The following is a 16,194-nucleotide window of genomic DNA, read 5'->3' on the forward strand; positions in this document are numbered from 1 at the left end:
GTGTTTTCTGGACACATGACTTTTTAGATTCCACAACGTCTTTCATGCCAATAGTGTTTAACACTGTTCAACACATGGTGAGTTCTTGCTGCATTATGGGCTGTTAACAAGTGTTGTGCTCCTGATGGAGAGCTAGTTGGAGCACTCTTGGAACGAGAGAAAATAATGAGCTTCTCGCTCCAGGCAAAATCATGCAGCTCTACTTTTACTCTACTCTGCTCGCATACTCTTATGGTGGCTCTCTGGGATACATCTTTACTTATTATCATTTGCACTATAAGTGTGATGTTGCCATATGCATCCTTTATGACCTCCTAAAAAGGTTTGAGTTGATTGAATACATTTCACCCCATGTACATCTGCGTTTAGCACTGTCTATTTGTGATTGGGTCACTCAGCACGAATGTTAATACTAGGTGGAAATGGCCTTTCTCTTTCTACTCATCAGAGAACTTCTGTTTGACATGAATGGCCTGGCTATGTAGGGCAACACAAGTAGCCTTTTGTTACTTTGGAACAAACAAGCCCACCTGATTTGCAAAGTGTGTTTATCGGTGGACTCATTTGAATGGCAAACACATAGTATGGTTAGAGTGTGGGTGGGTGGCTGAGGTTGTGAAAGATGATCTCAATCTTTGAGTCCACTTCTAATGCTTGTTTTTACATTTTTGCTTCTTTTCCATTCAAAACAAAGTTGTTAAATTGACCATTGCCCCTTTTGACAATGCTTGCAACTACAGGTGCATCTCAATAAATTAGAATGTCGTGGAAAAGTTCATTTATTTCAGTAATTCATCTCAAATTGTGAAACTCGTGTATTAAATAAATTCAATGCACACAGACTGAAGTAGTTTAAGTCTTTGGTTCTTTTAATTGTGATGATTTTGGCTCACATTTAACAAAAACCCACCAATTCACTATCACAACAAATTAGAATATGGTGACATGCCAATCAGCTAATCAACTCAAAACACCTGCAAAGTTTTCCTGAGCCTTCAAAATGGTCTCTCAGTTTGGTTCACTAGGCTACACAATCATGGGGAAGACTGCTGATCTGACAGTTGTCCAGAAGACAATCATTGACACCCTTCACAAGGAGGGTAAGCCACAAACATTCATTGCCAAAGAAGCTGGCTGTTCACAGAGTGCTGTATCCAAGCATGTTAACAGAAAGTTGAGTGGAAGGAAAAAGTGTGGAAGAAAAAGATGCACAACCAACCGAGAGAACCGCAGCCTTATGAGGATTGTCAAGCAAAATCGATTCAAGAATTTGGGTGAACTTCACAAGGAATGGACTGAGGCTGGGGTCAAGGCATCAAGAGCCACCACACACAGACGTGTCAAGGAATTTGGCTACAGTTGTCGTATTCCTCTTGTTAAGCCACTCCTGAACCACAGACAACGTCAGAGGCGTCTTACCTGGGCTAAGGAGAAGAACTGGACTGTTGCCCAGTGGTCCAAAGTCCTGTTTTCAGATGAGAGCAAGTTTTGTATTTCATTTGGAAACCAAGGTCCTAGAGTCTGGAGGAAGGGTGGAGAAGCTCATAGCCCAAGTTGCTTGAAGTCCAGTGTTAAGTTTCCACAGTCTGTGATGATTTGGGGTGCAATGTCATCTGCTGGTGTTGGTCCATTGTGTTTTTTGAAAACCAAAGTCACTGCACCCGTTTACCAAGAAATTTTGGAGCACTTCATGCTTCCTTCTGCTGACCAGCTTTTTAAAGATGCTGATTTCATTTTCCAGCAGGATTTGGCACCTGTCCACACTGCCAAAAGCACCAAAAGTTGGTTAAATGACCATGGTGTTGGTGTGCTTGACTGGCCAGCAAACTCACCAAACCTGAACCCCATAGAGAATCTATGGGGTATTGTCAAGAGGAAAATGAGAAACAAGAGACCAAAAAATGCAGATAAGCTGAAGGCCACTGTCAAAGAAACCTGGACTTCCATACCACCTCAGCAGTGCCACAAACTGATCACCTCCATGCCACGCCGAATTGAGGCAGTAATTAAAGCAAAAGGAGCCCCTACCAAGTATTGAGTACATATACAGTAAATGAACATACTTTCCAGAAGGCCAACAATTCACTAAAAATGTTTTTTTTTATTGGTCTTATGATGTATTCTAATTTGTTGAGATAGTGAATTGGTGGGTTTTTGTTAAATGTGAGCCAAAATCATCACAATTAAAAGAACCAAAGACTTAAACTACTTCAGTCTGTGTGCATTGAATTTATTTAATACGAGTTTCACAATTTGATTTGAATTACTGAAATAAATGAACTTTTCCACGACATTCTAATTTATTGAGATGCACCTGTATAATTTTTGAATTTTATAGCCAGTCACCTGCTGTAATTTTTTTTTTGTGTGTGTATAGAGGTAAATTAATCTAGTGAAGTATTTGGCACATGAACACAATTTGGTGTTATAACCATTATCATTGAATGTCATCTCATAAGTTTGCATGTTAGATAGCAGCAAGTTAGCAAATTAGTGTACATTGTAATTTACACTGAGATATTTTTGAATATACGTTGTCTGATTGTGTACTTCTGTATTTTTAGGTGCATCTCAGCCAATTGGAAATGTAAACTCTCTCAGTGGCCCTGTGCCAGGAGCTCAAAGAATGTTCTCTCAGACACCAGGTATGATGGGAATGAGCGTGGGCCAAAGCGCTGTCCCGGCTCCTGGTGCCCCTTCGGGTGCCAGTCAAGCAGACATGAACCTCTCATCTTGTGGAGGTGGTCTTGATGTTCAACAAGTCATGTACAGCAGCATGTCCATGCACCCCTCCCACCCCAACCAGCAGAGACCACCTGTATCAGCCATGTCTGCGGCCTACAGACAAAGTGTTCTAGCAGCCCAGCAGCAAGCACATTTAAAGAACCAACCCAATGCCGCCCTGTTAAAACAACAACAGCAGCAGCAGCAACAGCTCGCTCGTTTGCCCAACAGCATGCCCAATGCAATGGCGAATAACATGGGCACTGCTATGCCCACCTCCATGCCGAATAGTATTCAGGGTGCTTTGCCTACACAGACCCAACCCTGGCAGCAGCAGCAGCAGCCTCAACAGCATCCGGGTCTCCAGCAGGGGATGGGTGCCCAGCTTGGCTCCGCTAATGGAGGCAATCCCGCCGGTTTCGCCAAGTCTGGTTTCCACATGCAGTCTAGGATGGCCAAGCTACCGAACAACACCCTGTTTCCCCAGAGTGGAATGGGTAACAGCGTGGCAGGTAGGGCTTTGGCGGGCATGAACCCTGCTCATATGATTCCTAACATGAACCAACAACGGACCAATAAACCCGCCATGGGGCAACAATTGCCCCCTCCCACCCAGCAGGCACCTCAGCAAAGGCAGCCACAAGCGCCCCCTCAAACCCAGCAGGTTTTGCCTGACCTGGGGCACTTTAGACAGTCGCAAACAGGACAGGTGCCCAACCGCACCGCAGGACTCCAGTGCAACCAGGCGTATCAGCTTAACAGGACAGCCAATCAGCAACTGCAGTTCGGCTACAGCAACCAATCAGGTGGCAGCTTGACAGGCTTCCCTGGTGAGACCGACCTGGTGGACTCGCTGTTAAAGAATCAGTCAACCCAAGAGTGGATGGACGATTTGGATGAGCTATTGGCCAGTCATCAATGAGTGATGCCAATGGGCCAATTACAGACCTTTGTAAGGGGCTGTTTAGACTGAACTCGTTTTTGATAGATTCAACAACAAAAAAAAAGGAATAGAACGCAGGTGTCTTTAAATGCATTTTTTATTTTTTTAAAACAATTTTTTATAAGGAATATTCCAGGTTCAAAACAAGTTAAGCTTGATCAACAGCATTTGTGGCATGATGTTGTTTACCCCAAAAAATTATTTCGACTCGTTCCTCCTTTAAAAAAAAAAAAAAACTCGAGGTTACAGTGAGGCACTTGAAATGGAAGTGAATAAAACCACTGACATTAAATCTTCTGTTGAAACTTGTGTATTATTTGAGCTGTAAAGTTGTTTATATCGGTTCGGTTGTTTTTATATTTTTCGGATTGTTTTAGGGTTTACAATGTTACATCGTAATGGCAACGAAGTTGTAAAATAAGATCGAATAGTACAAATACAAAGTTCGTAAGCATTTTGTTTATGTCATGTGGCTATACTTATGAAACAGTTAGTATTTGAACATTTACAGATTGGCCCCATACACTTCCATTGTATGTGCCTCACTGAAACCCAGATTTTAGCTTTTTTTCAAGTAAAAGTAAGGGGGGGGGGAAAGGTGTTGAAATTAAGTGTTGTGGTATTCCACATTGGACCACAGATTCTGCCAATTCAGCTTAATTCTTATTGAACTGGAATATTCCTTTAACTCAAAAACGTCTGTCTAGTTTGTCTAATAGCACAGTTGGACGCAAAAACATATTCCATGTGAACAGCCCCTAAGACTATATTGGTGCCTTTGGTAGAGATGATCTGTGAATGTCCACATTTGGATGTTGGGGAAAATGGATTTACTGGCCATATAGTGGTCAGATCTGCTGTTGTCTCTATTATGTACATTGTGTATATAATACAACACAAGTAGGGCACAGGACCAAAAGCCTGTGGAATTGAAGTATTTTCTGGACTGGAAATTTCGAGGGAAGCATTCTACTACTGAACCTGTGGCTCAATAAAACCACTGAATTTTACTATGATATGAGTGTACACTCGTACACAGCCTATTCAGCCATTCATATGGTTCATATTGTATTTGTATTGCCTAGGTCTTTGCTATAGGCATGAGTTAGAAGTCCCTTTTATAGTCCCTCAGGCCTTAATTTTGCACTCTTGAGTTGCGTAATATGTGATTTATACATCCAGCTAAATATGTGAGAAAGAGAGAGGCTTTCTCTTAATCATGGTTTCAAAGGTTGTTCAGAATTTTCATTCAATTTTCAAGTTCCTACAAGTTCGGTCATTGGATAGTTTTATATTCACTAAATTTAGGAAATAGATACTTTGTGATTTATCAGTTCGTGGTGGCTTACAGGAGTGATACTGTAACCATAACAGAGGAAGAACATTTGAATTTATTAAAACACTACAATGCTCAAGTGAAAGTGGGTGGAGCCATGTGATGTCATCATTACACTTTCACATATTTCACTAAACAAACCTTTTTTTTAAATTCTGAAATTTGCTTTGAACAGCCCAAAGTTATAGACTTCTGCGTTGGTATGAGGGTTGGTTAATTTTCCTATCTTTTTCCTGTTTAGGTTAAGGTAACGTTGAGAGAAGGTCAGGTGCTTTTCAGACCGGGCGTTACCTGCCTCATTGCTGAACTTTCTCTGCATTCGAGTCCGGAGTTCATGTATATTTATATATGTATTTGTTTTGTATGTATGCAGTTTCTATTGTTCAGGAAAAGATAGATCTTATTTTTATATGTACATTATTGCAAATTTTTTAAAGTATTTTATACTTTTATTATTGTTCTCTGTAAAACAAGAGTATTGTGTAAATATAGTTCTCTAGAAACTGGTTTGTTTGGTGTGTGTTTGTATATTTTGTATATTCATGCATAAGTTGGTCTAAATTTTGAGTTATTTGCATTTTGCAGCCTTTACAGTTTTGACATTTAATATGAGATGGAGGGAGGCTTCAGATAATTATATATAGATATAACACAGTACAAGTAAGCAAAGGGGTTATTATAAGAATTATACCCAGCCTAAAATGCATCTCCACATGAAACAAGTAATTAATGATCAAATGAATACTTGTCAAAGTCAGTGAACAGAAGAAATACTGATTGAGTTTTGAGCAGTGCTTAGTTTGTAAATTGTTAAGTTCCAAAACAAGGAGTGGTGAAAGATCCTGCTTTTTAATTGCATCTCTGTTTCTTGCAATGGCAAGTTTTTATATCAGAAATTAAGACTTTTTTCTTGCAATTGTGACATTATCACAATTGCGATTTTCTATCGCAGAATTGCGACTTCATATGTTGCGATTCACGATTGTGACTATTTCTCACAATTGTGAGTTCATATCATGTAATTTCAACTTTATAATTGTGACTTTCTAGCAATTGCAAGTTTCTGTCTTGGAATTGCGACTATATTTTGCAATTGCGAGGTTATATTTTGAAATGTAAACTTTTCTTGAACTTGCAGCTTTATAATTGTGACATTATTTCTCACAATTGCAGCTTTCTATCGCAGAACTACCACCCAGAACACCCTAGCAATCGCATAGCAACATGCTAAAACCACTAGCAACGCTCTGGCATTGTGTTAGCGAATTTTGCATGGTCAAGCGCCACTCATATTTTATTACGAAAAAGTAAAAATCTCATTGTTATACTTGAGTTTTCATGAAACATCTGTAGCGATCAGAGAATAAATGTATTTTGAAAGTTAATGTGGTAGGCATCCACTAAAATAAGTAGTGGTTTAAATTACAGATTCAGCCCTGGGTTTTTTTTTTTACCCAATGTGTGTTTCATAACCAAAACACATTCTTTAGTACATGTAATTTCCTGAGAAAACTTTGACATCTAGCAATATGTAGTTTACTCCCAATGAACTTTTGTTCACTCAGACAGCTAACAGTTGATACTTCACTGTAAATTTAACATCAGAAATTTGTTCAGGTCTGAGTCCCGCCTCCTCTGGCCATGCTGGGGTAAGTGATTGATAAAGGAAGAACTGTTCACACTCCCATTGTGTCGATAGACCAAAGACAGAGAGAGAGAGAGAGGGCACATCTAACAGTCCTCTGATTCCATTAGAATGATGCTGGATCAGGTTGTTCTGTTAGCAGCTGTTACAGTGCTGGGGATACTGGAACAAGGTAATTATTAAATGCTCGTATATTGTCAAGGTCTTTACCTTATATGCTCAGCGAAATAGGGAAATAATAATCTTGAGCAATATACATTTTGTTTTATCTGATTGATTCTGAGCATGTGGTGATAGAGTTAGAAAATGAGAAAAAATTGTTCAGTGAGGTCTGCTTGAAACGATAAAAAAAAAAAAAAAAAGATCTGTCAGTGGAACAAGACAAAATGGACTTGGTTAGTTTTCTTAAAATAAGTTCCTAGATTTGTCTCAAAACAGGAGGCTTCTTGGTTTAGTTGGTAGCACTCTGCTTGAAAAGTTTTGACTTTAAATTGCAAGTTTAAAAGTAATGTTTTGTGTAGTTTTAAGCAAGTTATTGGTGAAATTAGCATTCCATCCATAACTATGTGTGTGCAAAACAAAAAATTCACGGCAAAAAAAAAAAAAAAAGTGTAAAAATGTAAGTGATTTAAATATATATATTTATATTAGTTATCTGAAAATTTACTTCGTTAATTTTACTGGAAAACAAGACAAATATTATTAGAATAGGATGTTTTTGCTGTGTATGTCTATTAGATATGTCTGTGACGTCCAGACCAGTGGTCACAATCCATTGTGAAACCTCTTATCTGAAAAAATGTTATGTCTTCCTGTCAGCATACTTCTCTTTAAAGGTAATTTATGCTCGGAGAAAGTACTCGGTCTCTCCTCCGGCCACAACTGGGCCACCAGAGTTTGAGAGGGTCTTTCGAGCCCAGTAAGTTTTTAAAGGAAACCAGAAAAATTTAGTTCGTGAATGTTTTTGAATGTATCAGATGAATGCAAATGATGTTTGTCTATGCTGGCTTTTTCTCATTTATCACATGTATACATGTTTTTGCTTTGCTAGAGCAAACTGTTCCGAGTATTTCCCCATATTTGTCTTCTCCCTTTGGGTGGCTGGAGTTTTCTTCAGTCAAGGTGAGTTTCCTTTAATTTGACTCATTCAGCATGTGTAATGTGTTTATTTTGTGGTCATAGAACCTTTATTTATTTAACTTGGTGTAGCAGCCAATAATGTAATAACTACCGTTAATGTAATAACTGCCAATAATGTAATACATTTTTTATTATTTTTTTATTAACCCAGCCAATAATGTAATAGCCATCCAATAATGTAAGAACTTATTACATTATGGGCAAAAAGCTATTATGTTATTGGTTCAGAAATGTTATTACATTATTGGTAAGTTATTACATTATTGACTTTTATTACATTAAGAATGGAAAATGTATTACGTTATTGGCAGTTATTACATTAACGGTAGTTATTACATTATTGGCTGCTACAGCCTAGTTATTAATCATTAAAATATGCAGTAATCATACTGTATTATTTTCTTGGATTAAACTAACACAAACACCTTACCTTATAATAAATAAATAAAAAAATAAATAAAAAAATCCTCCCAGCTGGTACATGTGCATTTGAAAGACTTTTTGTATTATATTACACACATGCAAACTAGTGGATCTGCTGGGGGGAAACCGCTTAAACCAGCCAGTTGTGGTTAGCTGGTCTCGCAGCCTGGCCAAGCTGGTTAGGCTGGTCTGTTATGGTGGTTTTAAAGGGGTTTTAGGTGTCCTAAACCATTTAGCACAACATTTGCCTTATTGGTTTTACCCTATTTGTGTAAAGACATAGATTTATAATCTGCAAAGATCAACATCGAGATTAGAATGTTGGACAAAATGTACACAAAGATGACAGAATCCTCAGATGTTTGGTCTCCCTGCCTGACCAAGCTGGTTAGGCTGGTCTTTTTTGTTGGTTTAAGAGAGGTTTTGTCAGCTTGTCAGACTGGGAATCCGACTGGCCGACCTGCTAGCTAAACCAACTAAACCCCAGCTTGGCCAGGCAGGGGGACCAGATAAACCTGCTGAAACCAGCTAAAATCAGCAAACCACCCTTGGCTGGTTAAAGGTGTTTTTTTTGTTGTTTTTTTTTTTTCTCTCTCTCATTGAGAAAAGGTGAGAGGTTGGCCTATATATAAAATATTCTGGCAACAGTTTACTATAAGGTTTAATTAGTTAACAATAGTTAATGCATTAGGTATCATGATATAACGATGAACATGTCAGTTCTTGTTAGTTTATACTGCATTAACTCATGTTAATATTTACAGCTTTTAAAATGTATTAGTATATGTTAAAATTAACCTTATCTAAGATTTATAAATGCTGAAAAGTATTTTTCATTGCTATTTCATGTTAACTAATGCAGTTAACTAATGTTAATAAATGGAACCTTATTGAGAAGTGTTACCAATATTCGTTTGGTTAAATGTAAAGTCTGTTAAAAGTTACTCTTCCATCTTTATACAGTAAACAGACATTTGATAGCTCATACATCTAGTTCTGCAATCTGACATTGGCTTCTTTTACATCTAAGGCAAGACATTAGTCATGCAATGGAGTTCCAGCTGACATATCTGCATACACTCTTTCCCAGAAAATGATACAAATACTCACACTTCAGATTTGCATGTAAACCCCCCCCCCCCCCAAAAAAACAACTTTGAATATGTACTATGCAAAACACAATACAGTCTTGTCACGTTTTTGAGCTCCTACAGGTAGCTTCAAAAAAATACCTTCTTTCAGGTCTAAAGGAATCTAGTCAAAAAAAAAAAAAACAAAAAAAAAAACGTTTGACGTTTGGCCTGTAATTAACCACCTAGAACATGCCCTCAGAAAATAAATAAAGAAAGAAAAAAAGCATTTAGCTCTTTGGCTGAACTTGATTCTATCATGGACAGTGGCTCCACATGTTTGAAATGAGTTTTCTTAACTTAAAATTACTATGTAACCTCAACACAAATACATTGTGTAGAAAACCTAGTTGAATTGAGTAAACCCAACAAAATTAGACATGTCAGTGTAACTCAATGAATCTCTTCTATTTCTTTATGTACTAACTAGTAAAACTGAATGTTAGTATGTTAAATGCATGCTGGTCAGACGCACTGCAGAGTGTAGTTTAGAAACTATGCTATAGTTAACACAGCAATTGCTCAACGAACCGAGCAATCAATTTCATGTGTGACATTTACCTGTCCTCATCATCAGCTCAAGCTCCACTCTTCACCATAATGGTAACCTCCAAAACTCCAACATAACAGAAGCACTCATAAATCTCAACATAACAAAACATTAAACGCCAAGTATTCCCCCTTTATATTCATCTTGCACTAAAACATATAAAATAACACTTAATTTTAACATTTACTCTCCCCATCGAGTTCCATGCAAATCAGGCTGGGAAATAGAAATTCCCTGCCCAGTTTCATCAATGCTACATTAATACCAAAAAAGTATTCTTGTAGTCCCAACTCATATGGATTAATTAAACTTCCATTTTACAAATTTAAATGGATAGAACACAAGTCAAGTTGTAACAAAATGTTCTAGAATTGTGTTGCTTTAGTTCATTTTAATAGTACATTGAACTAAAGCAAAAAAGTAAATTGAACAAACAACACAATTTGTTTTTATTTTTTTTGTTTTGGCACCAATATCACATTTTCTTCTGAAAATGTAACAATCTAGTTGAGTGATTAATTAACAGAATAAAGGTATTTGGTAGATCTAGTATTTTGACCTGTTTTTTTTTTAATTTATTTTTTTATACCCCTTTTCGCTCTCAAACGTGTTTCTAATAGTTATTTTCTACCTCTCAAGCTCTGGCAATATTATTTGGACTGTTGTACCTTTATGGGCGGTATCTGTACTTCCATGGCTATTCAGAGTCCTCTCAGGGCAGGTAGGGGGCTGTAGATCTCACATTGATCCAAAGCAATAATGTTAATGTTTTTACAGCTGTGTTGCTCATATGTTGTGTTTGTCTGGCAGACTGGAGCCTCTGTACTTCAGTGCAAAGGTGCAGTGGGTGCTGATAGCTCTGGCTGGGCTCGGGGTGATCTGCACCATGACTCAAGCTTATCTGGGTCTGGATCTGCTTCACTTCTTTAGTCATGTTCTGGGCTTGACTGAACACACATAAAGACAGGAAGTGCTGGATTTCTGCAGGAAGCTGAGGGCAGAGATTGCTTAAAAATGAAAGAATCCCGAATGACATTGGTGACAAAAGCAAGTCAGATATGGAAACATTATAGAGGGCAGCTGTTTTTATTTTTTATAATTGTATTTATAATTTTATAAAATAGATTTGTATGTGTATGTCAAAGTATCATAGATCTAAAGCCTATATATATATATATATATATATATATATATATATATATATATATATATATATATATATATACACACATTTTTTTTTTAAATGTTTCCTTTCTATTTTTACTGCAACAGGGCATATGTTTTTTGTAAAGGATTTATTTTTATTCAATCTTTTCCCTTTAAAGGTCTGTCTAATCTTTTATCATTTTCTGCTGATAATGTAAAACTAAAATTAATTCAGTTGAAAGACAGTAAAAGCACAATTCAGGGAGTTTAGATCTATTTTGTCCACCAATGTAAACATTTGAAAGCTAGAATAATAAAGAACACATATGCAATACATTATTAATTTAAATCTAACTAAAATAGAAGTGATCAAAATATTTTTAGTTTTCGTTTTTATTAGTTTGACTTGTTTCTTTTAACGTCTCCATCTGTTACATTGCAAATATGCCATCTACTGGCCATGTGTTTCATATGCATGTGTCCACATTTGTTTAATCACATCATCCACTGCTGTTAAAAAAAATAAAGGGATACATACACTCACTGACCACTTTATTAGGAACACCTGTACACCTACTTATTCATGTGATTATCTAATCAGCCTACCATGTGGCAGCAGTGCATTGCATAAAATCATGCAGATACAGGTCAGGAGCTTCAGTTTATGTTCACATCAACCATCAGAATGGGGAAAAATATGATCTCAATGATTGTTGGTGCCAGATGGGTGGGTTTGAGTATTTCTGTAACTGCTGATCTCCTGGGATTTTCACACACTGCAGTCTCTAGAATTTACTCAGAATGGTGCCACAAACAAAAAAACATCCAGAGAGCAGTAGTTCTGTGGACAGAAATGCCTTGTTGATGAGAGAGGTCAACAGAGAATGGCCAGACTGGTTCGAGCTGACAGAAAGGCTACGATAACTCGGATAACCACTCTGTACAATTGTAGTGAGCAGAATAGCATCTCAGGTTTCTGTTCATGGCTGACAGAAGTGGAACCTGACGTGGTCTTCTGCTGTTGTAGCCCATTCGCCTTAAGGTTCGATGTGTTGTGCATTCCGCAGAGCTGTAGCTGCTGAAATCCCAGGAGATCAGCAGCTTCAGAAATACTCAAACCAGCCTGTCTGGCACCAACAATCATGCCACGGTCAAAATCACTGAGATCATATTTTTCCCCATTCTGATGGTTGATGTGAACATAAACTGAAGCTCTTGACCCGTATCTGCGTGATTTTATGCACTGCACTGCTGCCACACGGTTGGCTGATTAGATAGTCGCATGAATAAGTATGTGTAAAGGTGTTCCTAACAAAGTGCTCAGTGAGTGTATCTCCACATTTGTAAGTCCTGCTTGGTTGTTTTTACCATGCTGTATGTCAGCCTATACACTATGTAGACCTATGTGTAATGTGGACTGGATAGGGAATAGTTTAATTTAAAGAACATTACTCAAGGTTGTCCCCTACAAAGTCATTTACTCATCTGTGTTAACTGAAATAGAAATAAAAACTAAAATACATTGATAGACTAATATAAATACGAAAACGAAAATTCATTGAAAAACTAAATTAAAACTAACAAACACAGTTGGTAAAATAACTGAAATGAAACTAAATAATAATTTGAAATTAAAACTATAATAACCTCTTTGAAGACATAAAAAATATGAAAATAAAGTCAAAGACAGGAAAAAAAAATCATAAAATTCTAAACATATACAATATTATTAATGAATTATTGGAGTAATTGTTTTAATTTGAGGGTTTTTCTGTAAAATGAGACCAATATTTTGCAATTATGCCACTGATAGCGTGTAATGTGAACATTTAAATATAGGTGTGCAAAATTGCAGGCAGCAACCAAAATATGCAGATTTGAAGGGGGTAAATACTTTAAATTTATACTTAAATATGTACACCTTTCAGTTTGATGGAAATCTGTCATACAGTTGAAATGCATACAGTGCATCTGGAAAGTATTCACAGCGCTTCACTTTTTCCACATTTTGTTATGTTAGAGCCTTATTCCAAAATGGATTAAATTCATTATTTTCCTCAAAATTCTACAAACAATACTCCATAATGACAACGTGAAAAATTTGTTTGAAATCTTTGCAAATTTATTAAAAATAAAAAAACGAAAGTTCAGGTGCATCCTGTTTCCACTGATCATCCTTGAGATGTTTCTACAACTTGATTGGAGTCCACCTGTGGTAAATTCAGTTGATTGGACATGATTTGGAAAGACACACACCTGTCTATATAAGGTCCCACAGCTAACAGTGCATGTCAGAGCACAAACCAAGCCATGAAGTCCAAGGAATTGTCTGTAGACCTCCGAGACAGGATTGTATGGAGGCACAGATCTGGGGAAGGGTACAGAAAAATTTCTGTAGCATTGCAGGTCCCAATGAGCACAGTGGCCTCCATCATCCGTAAATGGAAGAAGTCTGGAACCACCAGGACTCTTCCTAGAGCTGGCCGCCTGGCCAAAGTGAGCGATCGGGGAAGAAGGGCCTTAGTCAGGGAGGTGACCAAGAACCCGATGGTCACTCTGACAGAGCTCCAGTGTTTCTCTGTGGAGAGAGGAGAACCTTCCAGAAGAACAACCATCTCTGCAGCACTCCACCAATCAGGCCTGTATGGTAGAGTGGCCAGATGGAAGCCACTCCTCAGTAAAAGGCACATGACAGCCCGCCTGGAGTTTGCCAAAAGCCACCTGAAGGACTCTCAGACCATGAGAAACAAAGATTGAACTCTTTGGCCTGAATGGCAAGCGTCATGTCTGGAAGAAACCAGGCACCGCTCATCACCTGGCCGATACCATCCCTACAGTGAAGCATGGTGGTGGCAGCATCATGCTGTGGGGATGTTTTTCTGCAGCAGGAACTGGAAGACTAGTCAGGATCGAGGGAAAGATGAATGCAGCAATGTACAGCGACATCCTTGATGAAAACCTGCTCCAGAGCGCTCTGGACCTCAGACTGGGGCGAAGGTTCATCTTCCAACAGGACAACGACCCTAAGCACACAGCCAAGATAACAAAGGAGTGGCTCCGGGACAACTCTGTGAATGTCCTTGAGTGGCCCAGCCAGAGCCCAGACTTGAACCCGATTGAACATCTCTGGAGAGATCTGAAAATGGCTGTGCACCGACGCTCCCCATCCAACCTGATGGAGCTTGAGAGGTCCTGCAAAGAAGAATGGGAGAAACTGCCCAAAAATAGGTGTGCCAAGCTTGTAGCATCATCCTCAAAAAGACTTGAGGCTGTAATTGGTGCCAAAGGAGCTTCAACAAAGTATTGAGCAAAGGCTGTGAATACTTATGTACATGTGATTTTTTTTATTTTTTTTTATTATTTTTTAAGTTTTTTATTTTTAAATACATTTACAAATATTTCAAAAAACTTCTTTCAATAAGGCTGTAATATAACAAAATGTGGAAAAAGTGAAGCGCTGTGAATACTTTCCGGATGCACTGTAAATCTACATTCCACATCATTTTGTCATTGGCATTAGGTTTTATATTTGTGTAAAGAAAGACATATATTTATAATCTCTACAATTAAAAATAATGTTAAGTTTGACCGAATTTACTTCCCAATAAATAAATAAATCCTAAGATGTTTGCTCTTAAATTCTTTTTTTGTTTTTTTGTTTTTTACTTTCTTTATTCACCCCTTGGAGGCGCTACAACACACAGTAAAATGTCCTCTCCAGATCAGTGTGACTTACGTATTCCGTTTTCTTATGCGTTTCCAGTTTCTCTCGCTTGGAAAATGTATTTACCCACTACTGAAAGGTTTTCCCTAAATCTCAATGCGTAATTATTTGGAGGAACATGAACGGTTGAATGTAGCAGCTGGTGGCATATTAAAGTTACATTTCATTAATTGGGTTGTATATTGAAAGATATTTAAAGGAGTAGTTGACCCAAAAATGAAAATTCTCTCATTTACTCACCCTCATGCCACCCCAGATGTGTATAACTTACTTTCTTCTGCTAAACACAAAGATTTTTAGAAGAATATCTCCGCTCTGTTGGTCCATACAATGCAAGTGAATTGTGACAAAAACTTTGAAGCTCCATAAAGAACATAAAGGCAGCATAAAAGTAATCCATAGAACTCCAGTGGTTAAATCCATATCTTCAGAAATGATCTAATCGGTTTTGGGTGAGAACAGTCCTTTTTCACTATAAACCTCGACATCTGTAGTCTCCTTGTCGATCATAGTTTCAAGCTTGATTACATTTCCTAGCGTCTTCTAGCACTCTAAGCATGCGTCATGCACTAGGAAGTGTTATTGAGCTTGAAATCATGATTGTGTCTAGAGACTGCAATAGCAAGATGTACAGTGAAAAAAGAGTTACATTTTGGTCTGTTCTCACCCAAAATCGATTAGATCCCTTCAGAAGACATGGATTAATCCACTGGAGTCAGATGCTGCCTTTATGTTCTTTTTGGAGCTCCAAAGTTCTGGCCACCATTCACTTGCATTGTGTCACTACAGAGCTGAGATATTCTTCCATAAATATTTGTTTGTGTTCAGCGGAAGAAAGTCGTTCACATCTGGGATGACATGAGGGTGAGTAAATGATGACAGAATTTTAATATTTGGTGAACTATCCCTTTAATGGTATTTGCTGAGGATTATAAGGGTAATATATCGCTAACATAAAGTAAAGGATCATTGATATGGCCTCAGTCATCATTCACTTGCATTGCAAGGAAAAAAGCAACGAAAGTGAACGGCGACTGAGGCTAAAACTCTGCCTAACATATCCTTTTGTATTCCACAAAAGAACTTGCAGGTTTTAAACAAGGTGTCAATAAAAAAAAAAATAAATAAAAAAAAAAATGTTATATGAACTATTAGTTTCAGAAAAGTGCTTTGACAGATTCAACTTTTTATTTTAGCTTCATTTAGCATTCCTCTGGATATCAAAGGTACCATTTAGGACAGGAAATCAGTTTTTTACATCCTTAAATGCCTCTTTGAAGAAACACTCTCTGTGTCATGTGGTGTATAATGACCCTCAGGAAGCCACAATAAAACATGTGGTGTACCCAACGGAGAATGTGGGATTTCCAAATTAGATTTGAAAGAGTGTTGTTCTCTCTCTGAAAATAGTTCACTGTAGTAGTTCAAACAAC

The 16,194-nt window shown here is 37.7% G+C and overlaps 2 protein-coding genes across 3 annotated transcripts in view; both read left to right on the forward strand.

Annotated features, from left to right (window-relative positions):
* LOC127412836 (mastermind-like protein 1) overlaps positions 1 to 5,504 on the forward strand; it is a 35,712-nt gene extending 30,208 nt beyond the window's left edge. For both annotated transcript variants that reach the window (XM_051649497.1, XM_051649498.1), the window contains one exon: positions 2,565 to 5,504. In XM_051649497.1, coding sequence (XP_051505457.1) covers positions 2,565 to 3,646 — 1,082 coding nt within the window. In that variant the 3' untranslated portion in view covers positions 3,647 to 5,504. The remainder of the gene's footprint in view (positions 1 to 2,564) is intronic.
* A 976-nt stretch (positions 5,505 to 6,480) lies between these two features.
* LOC127412860 (leukotriene C4 synthase-like) lies at positions 6,481 to 11,045 on the forward strand. Its single transcript, XM_051649539.1, has 5 exons — positions 6,481 to 6,820; positions 7,468 to 7,567; positions 7,700 to 7,770; positions 10,531 to 10,612; positions 10,702 to 11,045. The coding sequence occupies exons 1-5, from the start codon at positions 6,760 to 6,762 to the stop codon at positions 10,850 to 10,852; spliced, it is 465 nt and encodes a 154-aa protein (XP_051505499.1). The 5' UTR covers positions 6,481 to 6,759; the 3' UTR covers positions 10,853 to 11,045.
* The last annotated feature ends 5,149 nt before the right edge of the window (positions 11,046 to 16,194 follow it).

Source organism: Myxocyprinus asiaticus, chromosome 22, assembly GCF_019703515.2.
Source record: "Myxocyprinus asiaticus isolate MX2 ecotype Aquarium Trade chromosome 22, UBuf_Myxa_2, whole genome shotgun sequence".
NCBI lineage: Eukaryota > Metazoa > Chordata > Actinopteri > Cypriniformes > Catostomidae > Myxocyprinus > Myxocyprinus asiaticus.

What these genes read in the sequence shown, in the direction of transcription:
- LOC127412860 (XM_051649539.1), top strand. Translation starts at nt 6,760, where the DNA reads ATGATGCTGGATCAGGTTGTTCTGTTAGCAGCTGTTACAGTGCTGGGG. An exon ending in GCTGGGGATACTGGAACAAG is followed by an intron (nt 6,821 to 7,467) that starts GTAATTATTAAA and finishes TCTTCCTGTCAG; the next exon opens with CATACTTCTCTTTAAAGGTA. An exon ending in TGGAGTTTTCTTCAGTCAAG is followed by an intron (nt 7,771 to 10,530) that starts GTGAGTTTCCTT and finishes CTACCTCTCAAG; the next exon opens with CTCTGGCAATATTATTTGGA.